The 12,662-nt window shown below is 39.9% G+C and overlaps 4 protein-coding genes across 13 annotated transcripts in view; 2 read left to right on the top strand and 2 right to left on the bottom strand.

Annotated features, from left to right (window-relative positions):
• Nucleotides 1-3,351, bottom strand: part of LOC100745097 (cytosolic carboxypeptidase 1) — a 32,499-nt gene extending 29,148 nt beyond the window's left edge. For 2 of the 7 annotated variants that reach the window (XM_024367912.2, XM_024367913.2), the window contains exon 1: nucleotides 1,214-3,350. In XM_024367912.2, the coding sequence (XP_024223680.1) occupies nucleotides 1,214-1,317 (104 nt within the window). In that variant the 5' untranslated portion in view covers nucleotides 1,318-3,350. Of the gene's footprint in view, nucleotides 1-1,213 lie in introns of all 7 variants that reach the window. The other 5 variants (XM_024367914.2, XM_024367911.2, XM_033320923.1 and 2 more) reach the window with 4 other exon arrangements.
• Nucleotides 3,352-5,120: 1,769 nt separating this feature from the next.
• On the top strand, nucleotides 5,121-6,877 carry LOC105680832. The gene is made up of 4 exons (XM_012386068.3): nucleotides 5,121-5,524; nucleotides 6,079-6,243; nucleotides 6,333-6,461; nucleotides 6,587-6,877. The coding sequence occupies exons 1-4, from the start codon at nucleotides 5,519-5,521 to the stop codon at nucleotides 6,791-6,793; spliced, it is 507 nt and encodes a 168-aa protein (XP_012241491.1). The 5' UTR covers nucleotides 5,121-5,518; the 3' UTR covers nucleotides 6,794-6,877.
• A 501-nt stretch (nucleotides 6,878-7,378) lies between these two features.
• Nucleotides 7,379-9,417, top strand: LOC105680842. Its single transcript, XM_012386241.3, has 2 exons — nucleotides 7,379-8,512; nucleotides 9,088-9,417. The coding sequence occupies exons 1-2, from the start codon at nucleotides 7,418-7,420 to the stop codon at nucleotides 9,415-9,417; spliced, it is 1,425 nt and encodes a 474-aa protein (XP_012241664.2). The 5' UTR covers nucleotides 7,379-7,417.
• A 242-nt stretch (nucleotides 9,418-9,659) lies between these two features.
• LOC100744898 overlaps nucleotides 9,660-12,662 on the bottom strand; it is a 9,732-nt gene continuing 6,729 nt past the window's right edge. For 3 of the 4 annotated variants that reach the window (XM_003489808.4, XM_033320931.1, XM_033320932.1), the window contains exons 3-4: nucleotides 11,812-12,003; nucleotides 9,660-10,702 (exon numbers count right to left, since the gene is read on the bottom strand). In XM_003489808.4, coding sequence (XP_003489856.1) covers nucleotides 10,016-10,702 — 687 coding nt within the window. In that variant the 5' untranslated portion in view covers nucleotides 11,812-12,003 and the 3' untranslated portion in view covers nucleotides 9,660-10,015. Of the gene's footprint in view, nucleotides 10,703-11,811; nucleotides 12,046-12,662 lie in introns of all 4 variants that reach the window. The other variant, XM_033320930.1, reaches the window with a different exon arrangement.

Raw genomic sequence — 12,662 nt, 5'->3', positions numbered from 1 at the left:
CCAAAGTCGCTCGGTATCATTGTGTATCGATAACTAATTGGCGGCAATGACCAATTTTACTTCCTCTCGGAACTTCCGCCATACCTTCGATGACGCGAGCTCTATCTCGAGTGTTAATCACGATAGCAAACGCTGCACGTTTCTCGGGTCAATTATCGACAGTTTTAAAAGTGTCAGCTACAGGATGGTAAATTCAAGTTGATCGATAAGGAAGATTCGAAGGTCTGGAATCGCGAGTGTTTGCATTAAAAGAAAGTGAAATGGTATCGTGGAACTAGCCAGTCTTCTATGATTCTATAAGCAACAGGATTTAAATAAAGCTACGATAAAAAATACAGACAACGAATGCATCGCAAGTTGTAATTCGATTAATAAATTGTTTGGAAAGACTCGTCGACCATCTGTATTTTTTATGACAAATATCCGTCCACGTTCGAGAAGACACATTGTACAGAGTAATTAGTTTTCTACGATATATACGGACCAATTATTGTCAACGATTTCATTGGACACTCGCGACAACATTATAATTCATTTGGCCGGAATCGTATCGCTATCCATGCCAATATTTTGCAATTAACCTTGCCAGACCAGCCAACCGACAATGAATCGCATCCTACCGGAACGTTTCGCTATTGTTTCTATCGAACAACCATTCCTTCCTCTTCGAATAAGACGATATTTCTCAAGGAAAATTGGAACTTGCTACTAAACGATTCTCCGATGTAGTAGTAGTAGAAATAATACGTATGTGTAACGTACGGTGAATGTAGGAAGTATTCGCATAAACAACAGTCCATGAAACTCTGATTTCTCAAGCAATTTTTATAAAATAACGAGCTTCTATATTTTTGGACATCGCTACGACAGATATCGTACAACAAATTTCTGATAACACGTTTTTATTCCTATCCTTCGACTGTAATTTTCCATAAAGCTACAATTTGTTCGAAAACCATAAACTTTGTTATTAGATCGATAATTTATTTCTCTTGCACGCCGATTTTACCGACTTCTGACAAGAGACATATACACGTACGAACTCATCCTCTTATACAAATTGACCAAGGAACCATAATTTCACGAAATACCGTTTAACATCTATCGGTACACGAATACTTCCTGCATCCATTGCACACGAACGAAAAGAAGCGTGTAGCGAAGTGTGCATCGAAGCGTCTGCAAATGTGCGTTCGGAACGGGAACCGGAAACCTGACGCAGAGCGACGAGCACACGCACGAAACGCGGGGACAGGCGTTTTTGTTAGTGTGATGGCGATTTTTACTCTTCGTCCTGGGCACCCTGCGCGTCTCCATCAGCCTCGTGGCTTCTCTCCATCGGCCGTTGGTTCTCCTTGTCACACTTCTCCGATGCACTTTTCATTTCTTCCTCTCGACGAAGCTCCCCGCTTTTTTACCTCCCTTTAATCGGAAGAAAAGGCAAGAGAAGAGTCGTCGAGACGCGACACAACGATCGACGAAATAAAGCAGCCGATTTATTTAATGGACGAACGTTCAAAACGATATCGACCGTTGTATCATCAAAACACGACTTCACGAAGAAACTCAAACGAATTTTATTTTACTCGATGTTGTCAGTAAATAAATCTTCTGTTTCTTTATTTCCTTCTTGATACGAGTTAACGAAGGGGCGAATGATTTTTTAAAAAATAATAACACGCAGTCACATTTTATTCTCCAGACTCGAAGATGTCCGGTGGTTTGAATCAGGTATTGCAGAAAGGAACAAGGATTCCGGCCAATGTTTTCCGTGAAATTCGCGAAACGATCCACGCGCTTTGCCACTCCGAGGCGGTTTGACGTTTCGCGTTGCCAAAACTATGTTTAAAAGCATAGCACGCACGCACGAGGCAGCTCTATTTATAGTGACGACCGCTTTCCGAAAACCGCGCCCCTTTTCTCATATTTTCGATTTCACCCTCCTCGATCGCACCCCTCGATCATTAAGCGATGCATCATTGAACCTCGTGTCCTGAAGCGTGGAACAAAACACGTTTCTACACGGTCATCGCAGACAATTAAGCGAAGTTCCGGTAAATAATAACGTTTTATTGCTGATTCATTGCGACTCGATAGATTCACTTCACTTTTATACGCACGTTGCAATTCATAAAAATGCGAAGAATACAAAATTCGCTAAATTGTGTAATTCACTTTGTTGTGTAAATTGAAATGGAGAATATTTTCGGAATTTTTTCAAGGAGATCACAGCGAGCATTGTTTCGAAATCGGCGGATTTCAACGCGCACATAATATGTGGAAAGAGGGTTTGCAGATGACGCGACGATGAAAGATGGCAGGAACGAAATTTGCTTGCCAAAAGATGGATAATGTCTCCAAGCTTCCATCAGTGTTGTGCGAAGATCATCAGTTTATTAAGACGCGAGACAGTAAATTATGAGCAGCAGGTGACTTTGTACTTCGAGAAACAAAATATTTACGGCGCGAGTATATCCGAACGATACAAGAAAATTTTCAAACGCGATCGAAGATCCTTAAATAAATCGGTATAATACGCGTTAAAACGAAGTCACCGAAAATAATTATGAACAAGTTTCTCACAATTTCGTGGAGATATTTCCCGGCGGACACAGCGAAGATCTGGCGAATTTTCACTTCGGGCTAAAGTCTGTCGAAATCAAGTACATCTACCGTAAATTCTATCACTTAAAATCCAACGATGACAAAACAAATAGAAGACACGAAGAAGCACAAATACAGTTCGATGATTCGATAGACAATTCATTGACCTAACCTTTTACCCTCTCGAAACTAACCTTTACCTGTTAGAAACAAACCGTTAGAAACTTATTTTTCCCTTTTCACGATCTCGAATCTAATAAATCTACGACGACACAAAAAGATCGACGCGAAAATTCTCGACAAAATGCCACTGTTCGTCGTCGAGAGCAAAAATCCTTTGAAAAACAGTTGGTCAAGAGCAGCATCGTGCAACGACACCGTTGGGTTATTAATAGTATGTAATACCAGCGAACTCACGCTCGACGAGAAAACCGGGAAAAACCAAGGAAACGAAGGAAACAAAAGCGGAAAACCAGAAGAGGAGGCAGAAGATTGGAGGAAGAGTCGGCGAGGGTAATCTTTGTCGACGAGCAACACGCACGGTTTAACACGCAGCAAGGTGGTCGTTGGTCGAGAACACGGCTCGGTACTTTAACCTCGCACTACGAACACTATTCGAAGAACCACCGGCAACGAAGGGGTTGCCACCGATGATGGTGGTTGCCGAACGACCGTCACGGAAGCTGACGCGAAAGCAGGTGTATGCGGCACTTGTTGATAAACACGATAGCTCCCGCGGATTGATTAGTGCCCGTGCGAACTTCCACGAGCGCAGTCGACGCCTCACGAGCTTCTCTTCCTATCGATTTCCGAAAAGGCGCTTTCGTTCAAACTGGTCCATCAGCTGCTCCCTCGTGGTTCGCGCCGACATCTTTTTAATGCTCAAAATATTTCTATATATCCGTTCTTAGTAGTGTATTTTTATAGGATTTCGTTATCGGTTGAGTAATTTAGATGAAACGAGAATTTTCATAAAGTATTATTAAAGATGTCCGAGTTTTTATGTCGCTTTAGGTTCTTGTATTTATTACTTGCGTTCGTATTTATATTTATTCTTTTTAACGATTGCATCGAGGCTAATTTTTATTGTTGAATTTTATTGATGAATTGCGGAAATTTATAGAAATTCATATTTCTATAAGCACCGCTGAAAATATAAGATTTAGGAAGAGACTTTCATGACAAATATTTCGATATTTTATATACTTCCACAGATTATGTGCATTTTATATACTTTTGCGCCATTGAATTATTCATGAATGTATAAAAATCGACGGTTTGTCGCAGTATCGTTTGAATAACATATCAATCTGTCAAATTTCATTTCTGTTTACTTGACGTTGGCGCGATCAAAGCATTCGCAAAAATCGTTCTCAGCGATATATTAGCCATATCTTTATAATACGTGTTTTAATTACAAAGCGTGTCGTTTTTATTGCTACACGGAGTCGTCGCTTTAAGCTACTCGAATAAATAAATAAACGCTGTGTGACTGAAGGACGTCTATCGTGCGACAGATTGCATTTAACGATTTCGAATGAACGTAAATAATGTAACCTATCGAAGCATGACTTTTAGATGGACAATACGTACCTCGAAACGTCAGCGTAACATTTATCCTCATCGTGTTTACTCCCTTGATTGTCAATGCTGCACTTCTCGCTTCTGAGTCTCACCATCGGAAGTTGTCTTTTGCATTTTCGGCTAACCACTCTCGAGAGCCATCCTTCGGGAGCCATACTAGGACCGAGTCACGGTGAAGTTAAGCACTTCCGATTTCGCAAGTTCCGTCGAACGACCATGATTAAGCGATGATGAATCCCAACTCACTCCACGATTTTCCTAACGAAATTGTCACGCGTAATTAGGAAACGAGGTTACTTGCAAACTTTAACGAAAATGTCAAAAATTCTTTACGGCACGAATACCATGAAGTGCATCTCGAATTTCACGTCGACGTATAATTATCGCTTTCTCGCTTTAAATAACGTACCACGTTACGTACATGCTTTCTCAGAGACTTTGATTTTCATTAATTATATTTTTAATTATACCGTGATTGGTCGAATTTATGTATCGCGAGTATCGAGTTCGCGTATAACCTTGGGAAGAAATTCGATGCGATGATCGAAATCGAAGAAAGGAAACGGTGACGGACACGGGAACATTAGAAATGTAAATTCGGGTGTCAAAGTCGCCAGACCACACCCTTCATTCATATTCTAAACGGCAATTTGCCAACGTTAACCGGTTCATGTATGACTATCCTTCCACGATCTCGTCTTAGTCCTTCTAATCGAAACAGTAAATAAACCTCGAGTTATAATACATCCTGTGCTCGATGTATGCATGTACCATATAGAAACCTGTTACCAAACGTGATAAGTTTCAATAAATTCGCTATTTCCGTTTGTAGCTTTCAGGCATGTTATTCATAAGTTGGTATCTTAACCTCGATAAAACAACGTTGTCATAACTCTACCTACCCTAATGACAAACTCGTGAAACACACGCGAGATCATTTCGTGGAAAATGAGATTTTCTCAAGATTTGGTCAGATCTTGCATTGCCCTGAGTTATTTGGCGAGCTAACTAACAAAGATCGTTCATAGCGTCGTATTAATCGTCCGATCGTAGATCCTCAGGCAACGTCGAAAATATTTCGATCATTCTGGAGCGCTTACGTCGTCGAAAAAAAGAATCACGAGCAAGTATCCCGTTGATCGTGACGAAGGACCGAGGAGAAACGACAGAAGAGCTATGCGTAGGAGCAAAGGAAAAAAACAATCACGGATGATATTCGACAGGGTGGGGGAGTTTGCTCTCCATGAAGAATATATAAATCGCGGGTAGGGCTGAAATTCCGGTTAGTACAGATAGTTTCGCAAACCTATCGCGAAGCTGTGATCGCACTATGCAGGTGAGTCTATTTCTGATCGTTCGTTTAAATATCGTTTCTCCAACTTTCCAACTTGAGGCACGCCTACTTTGCTTTTCCAAGTTTCCATTATAAACAGTTTCTTGTAATTTGTATTTCGGTAAACGGGTACGACGACGAATAGAATATTTCGTTCGATATATTCTTATTCTTTCGTTCGTATCAAATAAATTTAAGACCAAAAGGGTTGGAAATGATAATAACACCAGTGACAGAGGAGATCCACTGTTTTTATGAATAATTCTCAAGACGCGACTAACCGTTACATCTGCGGAAAAAAATCAGTTTCCGCGTTGCCTGTGAATCAGAATCATTGATATGCGGGCCACGCGATGCTGCGCATCGAGCCAAAGCTCGTATTATCAAAAGCGTCGGACGAGCTGCTTCTTTATTCGACACAGGATTCGTACGATCAATCTGCAGCTAACTACCGCATTGTTTCTCGTGTCACACGATTCGATATATCACTCTATAAATAGAAGAAACAATCGTTCTTTTTGAATTCGTCAGAAATTTTTCTACCATCGTTTTTCAAGGTCTACGCCACGTTGCTTGCCTTCGCTGTAATCCTGGTCGTATCGATAGAGTCGAGACCAATCGGACTAAACTTGTACGTGAACGATCATCAAAACCCTTCTGAAGTCATCAGCGTATATCCGCAACTTCTGCAATACCAGAACTCTCCGTTTTACTATCAAAATGTAACGTGTCTCTTAAAACTTTCGTAAAATTTCACCATTTTTTCTTTATCTCTATAGATTCTTTTTTTATCGCTGCTTTGTTTCTATAGGTTCCCGTAGACGTGAATGGTATTCCAACCGCTGTCGTCGCCTATGGAAAGCCTTCGGTCTCCCATTTGCCTGCTTATAACATTTTTTATAGCACCTCTGTACATGACTTCCGATTTCCACTGAATCCGGTAAAAACTAAAATTATTTGACCGTTTGATATGTCAATTTCTGTAGAAAATCAATTTTTTCAACAATAACAGCTTCGTGCGTGCATCGGGTATTGAACAAGTATGATCCATTTGATTTTTCATAGGTGTATCCGCTGTTAAAACCTATTCAACCGGGAGAACCGCCTAAACCAAGCCCACCATCGACAACCACTATGAAACCAGAGGTTGAAAGCACCGAGGATGGCATCGAAAAATTGGACACGAAGGTTGAACCAGGAAAAGAAATGAAGAAATCGAACGAGAGCGGAGAAGACAACGACGATGACAGCATTACCATCGAGTCGATATAAACTGCCGTATATTGCGTATCACGCTTCATGCTAATTAAATAAAATATTTACACCTTTACCCGTTACTTCCTTGTACTTACACGTTCATTTAGAAATTTGATGATTCAAGTTTCTGAGCTACGTACAACGATCAAAAATTTGGTATCATTTTTCCAATTCTACTTACATCGAATCATCTGCCAACATTAATATGAAATTAACGCTACGAATATTAATAATAACATTCTTCGCTTTCATCAAACTTTGAGCCAACAAGCTACTAACGTAGCAGAATTCTTAGCTAGCTGCTCCTTAAATTCTTCGATTCTATGGAATAGTAATTTTGTAGTGATTTAATAGTAATTGAAATCTGCCGGCCGTGTTTAACAAAATACGTTCACGTTGAGAGCTGTAATTGTGTTGCACGATAGGATAAAAGCTAATGAACGTTTTGCATCACTGGCGCCACGATCATAGGGTAGTCTCGTCGCAAGATAATCAATTAGTCTGCTTTCATCGGTTTACGATAAATTTTATAAACATATTGTTATAATTAGATATTATTTTTGAGAAATTGAAACAATCGCGCGTCCAGCAACAGAAAGGTCTCTCACCCCACGAACGGTAGATAAACTGAGGTCAAAGATGCGAAACGCTCTTCGGATTCCTTCATTTGCTTCGTTGGTGCTAGGATCGTTCGCATCGATCGCGAATATGACTCCGAAAACTGTTTGGTTGGTCGGTGCTCTGACGTTGACGCTTTTTGTGATTATCGAGTCGTCTGCGTTCAAAGAGACGAAAATTACGGAAGGAGACTATCAGGGTTTAAAAACGTACGACGTTAAGGGAAAAGAAAAGAAATTAAAGCTGTGGAGATTCATGCTTATTAGTAGAAAGGACGCTGGTGAAGACCTCGAAACGAAGATTAAACCGATTTTCAAGAAATACAAGATCACTCGGCTGCGAGTGGAGCCCTTTGGCAAGGAACAGTCCATCGAGAATGGGGAACATCTTTTAATCGGAGATAAAAGTGACGAAACGCACAAGGACAGAGTAAAAAGAAACGCGACTGCGTTGAATGAGTTCAAAGGCGCGAAGAAAGGCCATAAAAAGTTGAAGCTGGCTCACGTTCAGGCTGGTTACAAGAATTGGAAGAACAAAGAACGCTCGAACGATTCGAACGACGATAAACCCGTGGACAAGACAAAGAAAATCAGTCGACGTTACGTGAATTATTTCCCGAATAATGAAACAAATATATCGAAACGTTACGCCCTGACTAAAGATTCGAAGAATGATAAATCGGAATATTACGCGCAAAGGAAAGCGGTTATGGACAGATTTCACGCTCGTCAAAGAGAAATAGCGGACAGGTACGCGAAGAGAACGTCCACGACTCCGAAGTATACGTATAAATACGATTTGGAGAAGAAAAACAACGTATTTTTGCCTTCATCCGTGAACATCAATAACGATGTTCCGATAAATAATATCAATAAAAGCGAACACGCAGTCGATAAGGCGAATAACAGTCTCCAGACCAGTACCTCCACTTCTTCTACGACACCGATTCGAGAACAAATCATAGAAACAACGACAACAGCCTATCGTATCAACCGATCAGATCAATTTCAAACTACGGAAAATTCGCTAGAACGGGATGCCGAAGAGGACTACGACGAAGACTCTGACTATCTGGAAGATAACAATGACTATCAGAAGTCTAGTGACTCGAAACCAGTAAGTTACGCAATGCATGTATTTATCAAAATTGTATATATTATGCTACAAAGATTTAACAGACTAAACTTAACGTGCTTAATATCCTATGCAAATAAACTATAAAAAAAAGAGAATAAAAAATGACGAGTAAAATGTCTATCGTATGGTAGAGCTCGATTTATCTGAACTCACAATGGAGGAACAAACAATTGGTACGATAGGGATTCACACATTTTTTCTTACTAATTTTCCTTGCCTATTACTTTTCGTTCTCTATGAAACAGAGTTGAGGTTCACACAAGCGAATTCGGTGGCCAGAAGCTTTAGTTAATCTGTCAACTAGATCGTTTCTTAATTGCAAATTTCTATGATCACGGAATATAATCACGGAAATTTGGATTTGCTTTTACCGAATACGAAACGACACCTGAACAGGTGAGATTTTGCTAGATAATGAAATTATCATGTCCAAAAAATTGACAGTCTCACTTAAACATTGATTAACATTTTGTTCCGATAAATGGGATTCAGGTAAACGGAGTTTTACCGTATTTCTAGAAATTCCTAATCGTACAATTAAAAAATGTGTTCAGGACGATGACAAAAGCGGCGCGAAATGGGGTAATTGTACTGGTAGTTTAGTATATCAGCATAACATAATCATCAGCGTACGCCAAGCGTTACAAGCTGTCGCGGATATAACTACGTCGGTGGATGGACATCTTTGCGTTACATGCATCAGAGTGGAATCATTGAATCGTAACAAGAGCGTCACGGTGAAACTGGAAGTGAATCGTAGAAAGGACGGCAGCATTATCAACGCGAAGCTCAAGTTCAGCGACTTCCATCTCGAGCAATTATCATATTCCGTGAGGATGTGGGCCGTCAACAAAATAGGAAACAGTTGCAGCTTCGTACCGTAATTTTATATTAAAACAAATGACCCTCGTACATCAAATTCATTGTTCCTTCTTAACCCTTTCGCTCCTGATATTGCATTAATATTCCATTAATTAAGCCTGTCAAAAGTCAAACTAATCAACCGCATTCTCTATTAATTTCTTCATTTTATTCCATTAATATTCGATTCTCAAGAACCAAATGGCTTCCTTTCGTAAGTTCATTCATTGCAAGAAGAGGGCACAGAGAATAACAAATTCCAAGATAAATTGAAAAAACAGAATTTATAACATCTGTACTTTGCAATTGATGAAGTTGTTCAGTTGTGGCTTCTGAACGGTTCGATTGACCAAACGACGAATGTATTTGTTCTCAGTAAAACTACTCTGTTTTGGCGTATACGTTCTTTTTTACAAAACCACCGAGAAAAAAATGTGTTTCTACGGTCAATAAATAATAAAGAAAGCTTTTCTCGCGAGTAAACAAAATTCGGTTCCAAAGTGTTCAACGTCATTCATCGTCCGTAAAATACATCGTTTCCTCCAAACACTATGAAATAATCAGTCTGACCATGACGGCGAATAAACGTAACTGGAAGAATCTTGTCGGATGGGTTCCACTTCAGGAACTTTTGGGCACAGCTGTCGGAAGGGGTGGCGGTGGTACATCTGGTATTTTCTCTTTCTGTTCCTTTGCAGCGAGCTTCTTCTCCTCGTGGTAAGCTGGAAGCAGATGTTCGGAGAACCCGTTCTTCGGTGTGGTTGCTGGAATAGGTTCTAAAGTGCCATAGGGTTGATAGTCGACGTAGTAGGTCCCTGGGACCAGGTGAGGGTTGAATCCACTGTACGTGTAAAAATAGGGATCGTAGTATAACGATTGATAATTGGGATAGAAGCTTAGAGGTTCTTGTTCCCCGTTCTTGCTCTTAGGTTCTGACTTTAAACCTTTATTCTCTTCTGCACTTGGATTCGTTGCTTCTATTTTATCCTTCGCGTCAGTTGGTTTCGATTGTTCGACGGTAGCGGTGGGTTCGGCTTGCACGTCAGGCTGATTGTACGATTTTAGAGGATTTTGAGGAAGATGAACGACTTCTGGTCCAGCAAGATGAGGCGCTACTTGCGTGTAATAAACCGGTGGCACGTATCCAACCGCTGTTCGATGGATTATCGGTTGAATCACTGGATACGCTCTGGACGGGGACAAATTTTGATTACTCGTAATCACGGCGTTATACACTTTAGGAACCCGAAGGAGTCCCGGACTTCCTGATGCCACTGTTATCAACGCGAAGACGACCAACAAATTCATCTGAAAATTATTAAATAGAATTAAAAGAATGGGAATTAACGTTTAGTGCGATACAACGTGTCAAAAGTGACGGTATAATCGAAAGAAATACCAAGTCCCGTAAGCTATCGTGTCACGGAGAGAATGATATAGTTCAAAGTCCCTGTTCGAGCACAACGTCGATAAATCTAGTGCAAGCACGCGTGTATACGTACAGTAAAACGACCCCAAAGTGACGTACGTGATAGTTGCAATTATCAACCGCGTTGCGTTGATGCAAGAACAAAGCTATGCGAGAATGTCAGAATGTTATGAGGTGTTGTATTAATTCCCTCGCGATATAATACCACGCTATTCGAATCTATCCTGTTTATATACACATGCAGTCTAATAGTTTTACGAGTATAAAAGGATATAATATATAAAAAAAAAGATTGTAATTTATAGATCGTAGTTACGAAGAACTAGTTTTGTAAGTGAAAAGATACACGAACTTTTTAAAATTTATCCAAATTTCTAGAAAGCAAGACTGACGATTTAACCGCGTGTCAACCAGCTGTCCATTGTTTCTCGAGAAATAACAGACATCCATGGATAAGAATCTCGCGTGTGCTTGCTCGAACGATCGCATACAAAAGAGGCGAGCTACACGTGCACGAAATAAAATCTCGACTGTTTTCTTTGTAGGTGTGTGCTAACAGTCGAGTTGTCGCACCTAGCAAAATTCTTGCGTTCCGTGAAGTTCAGATAATCGAGAGAAAAATAGATTTCAACAAGGAAAGCGGTTGACTACGAGAAATTAAAATTAAATCATCCATTAATTTAGTAACTTTTACAATTGCGGTAATTGTATGAAAAATGTCTTTGTAAATTCAATCGGAATTATTGACAGAAGGAAAATGCATAGAACGTCGATGCCACATTGTAGACACGCGCTTCGCTACAATGATTCATCTCATTAACATACGCGAATTTCTGCGAATTTCTTCCTTCCCCGACGCGTTCTTTCGTTCTTCGTCATAAAACGCGACTTTGAAGAGTCATAAAGAGGAAGAATGGTGACATTTTTGTCATATAAATTCGAGCGTAACCAAAGATCAGTTGTCGATAATAAAATGAACGACGCTTACCTTTTACTCGATCCGTCTCCCTCTTGGTATACCTTCCCTACAGAGCAGCAAGGATCGTCGAGAAGCTGACACTAAGTAGCAAGAGAACTGCATGGAACCGTAGTATATATGGCCCATGGGGTCTCACAATCAGGGTTCAAGTCCTACCTCCCCCACTACATACCACTTAGCGAAAGTACTCCGCGATCGGTACTGTAATGTTCAACATCAGGCCCGTCTACATCAACCAGCGAACTGCAGAAGGACAAGCATTTACCATGCACAGGACCGCGATGCATGGTGCACGATTGATGGACGAACTGTGAACGAGGACGTGCATCGAACACGAAGCGTTTAAAGATGCTCGAAACGGGGAATATATATGTTCGAGAGATAAAACATTTGAATATTTAAATATTTGAAAGTTTGAGAATTAGAAAATTTGTAAATTTGTATGTTTGAATATTTAAAAATTGGAATGTTTGAATATGTGAAAATTTAAATACTCGAATATTTGAAAGTTCGAGAATTTGAATATCTAAATGTTTAAAAGTTTTTGAATTTGAACATTTAAGTTTGGAAGCTTGAAAATTTGAAAGTTTGAAAGTTCGAATATTTGGAGATTTTGTAATTTTCAAATTCGAAGAATTGGAAGAATATTGCGCTTGAAACATTCTTCAGAGGTTTGGAAGCTTGAAAATTTGGAAGCTTGAAAATTTGAAAGCTTGAAAATTTGGAAGTTTGAAAGTTCGAATATTTGGAGATTTTGTAATTTTCGAATTCGGAGAATTGGAAGAATATTGAACTTGAAACATTCTTCAGAGGTTTGGAAGCTTGAAAATTTGAAAGCTTGAAAATTTGGAAGTTTGAAA

The sequence above is a fragment of the Bombus impatiens genome, unplaced genomic scaffold (genome assembly GCF_000188095.3).
Source record: "Bombus impatiens unplaced genomic scaffold, BIMP_2.2 scf_0377, whole genome shotgun sequence".
In the NCBI taxonomy this organism is placed as follows: domain Eukaryota; kingdom Metazoa; phylum Arthropoda; class Insecta; order Hymenoptera; family Apidae; genus Bombus; species Bombus impatiens.
Note: the sequence above shows the minus strand (reverse complement) of the source record. Positions and strands in the feature narration are given on the sequence as shown.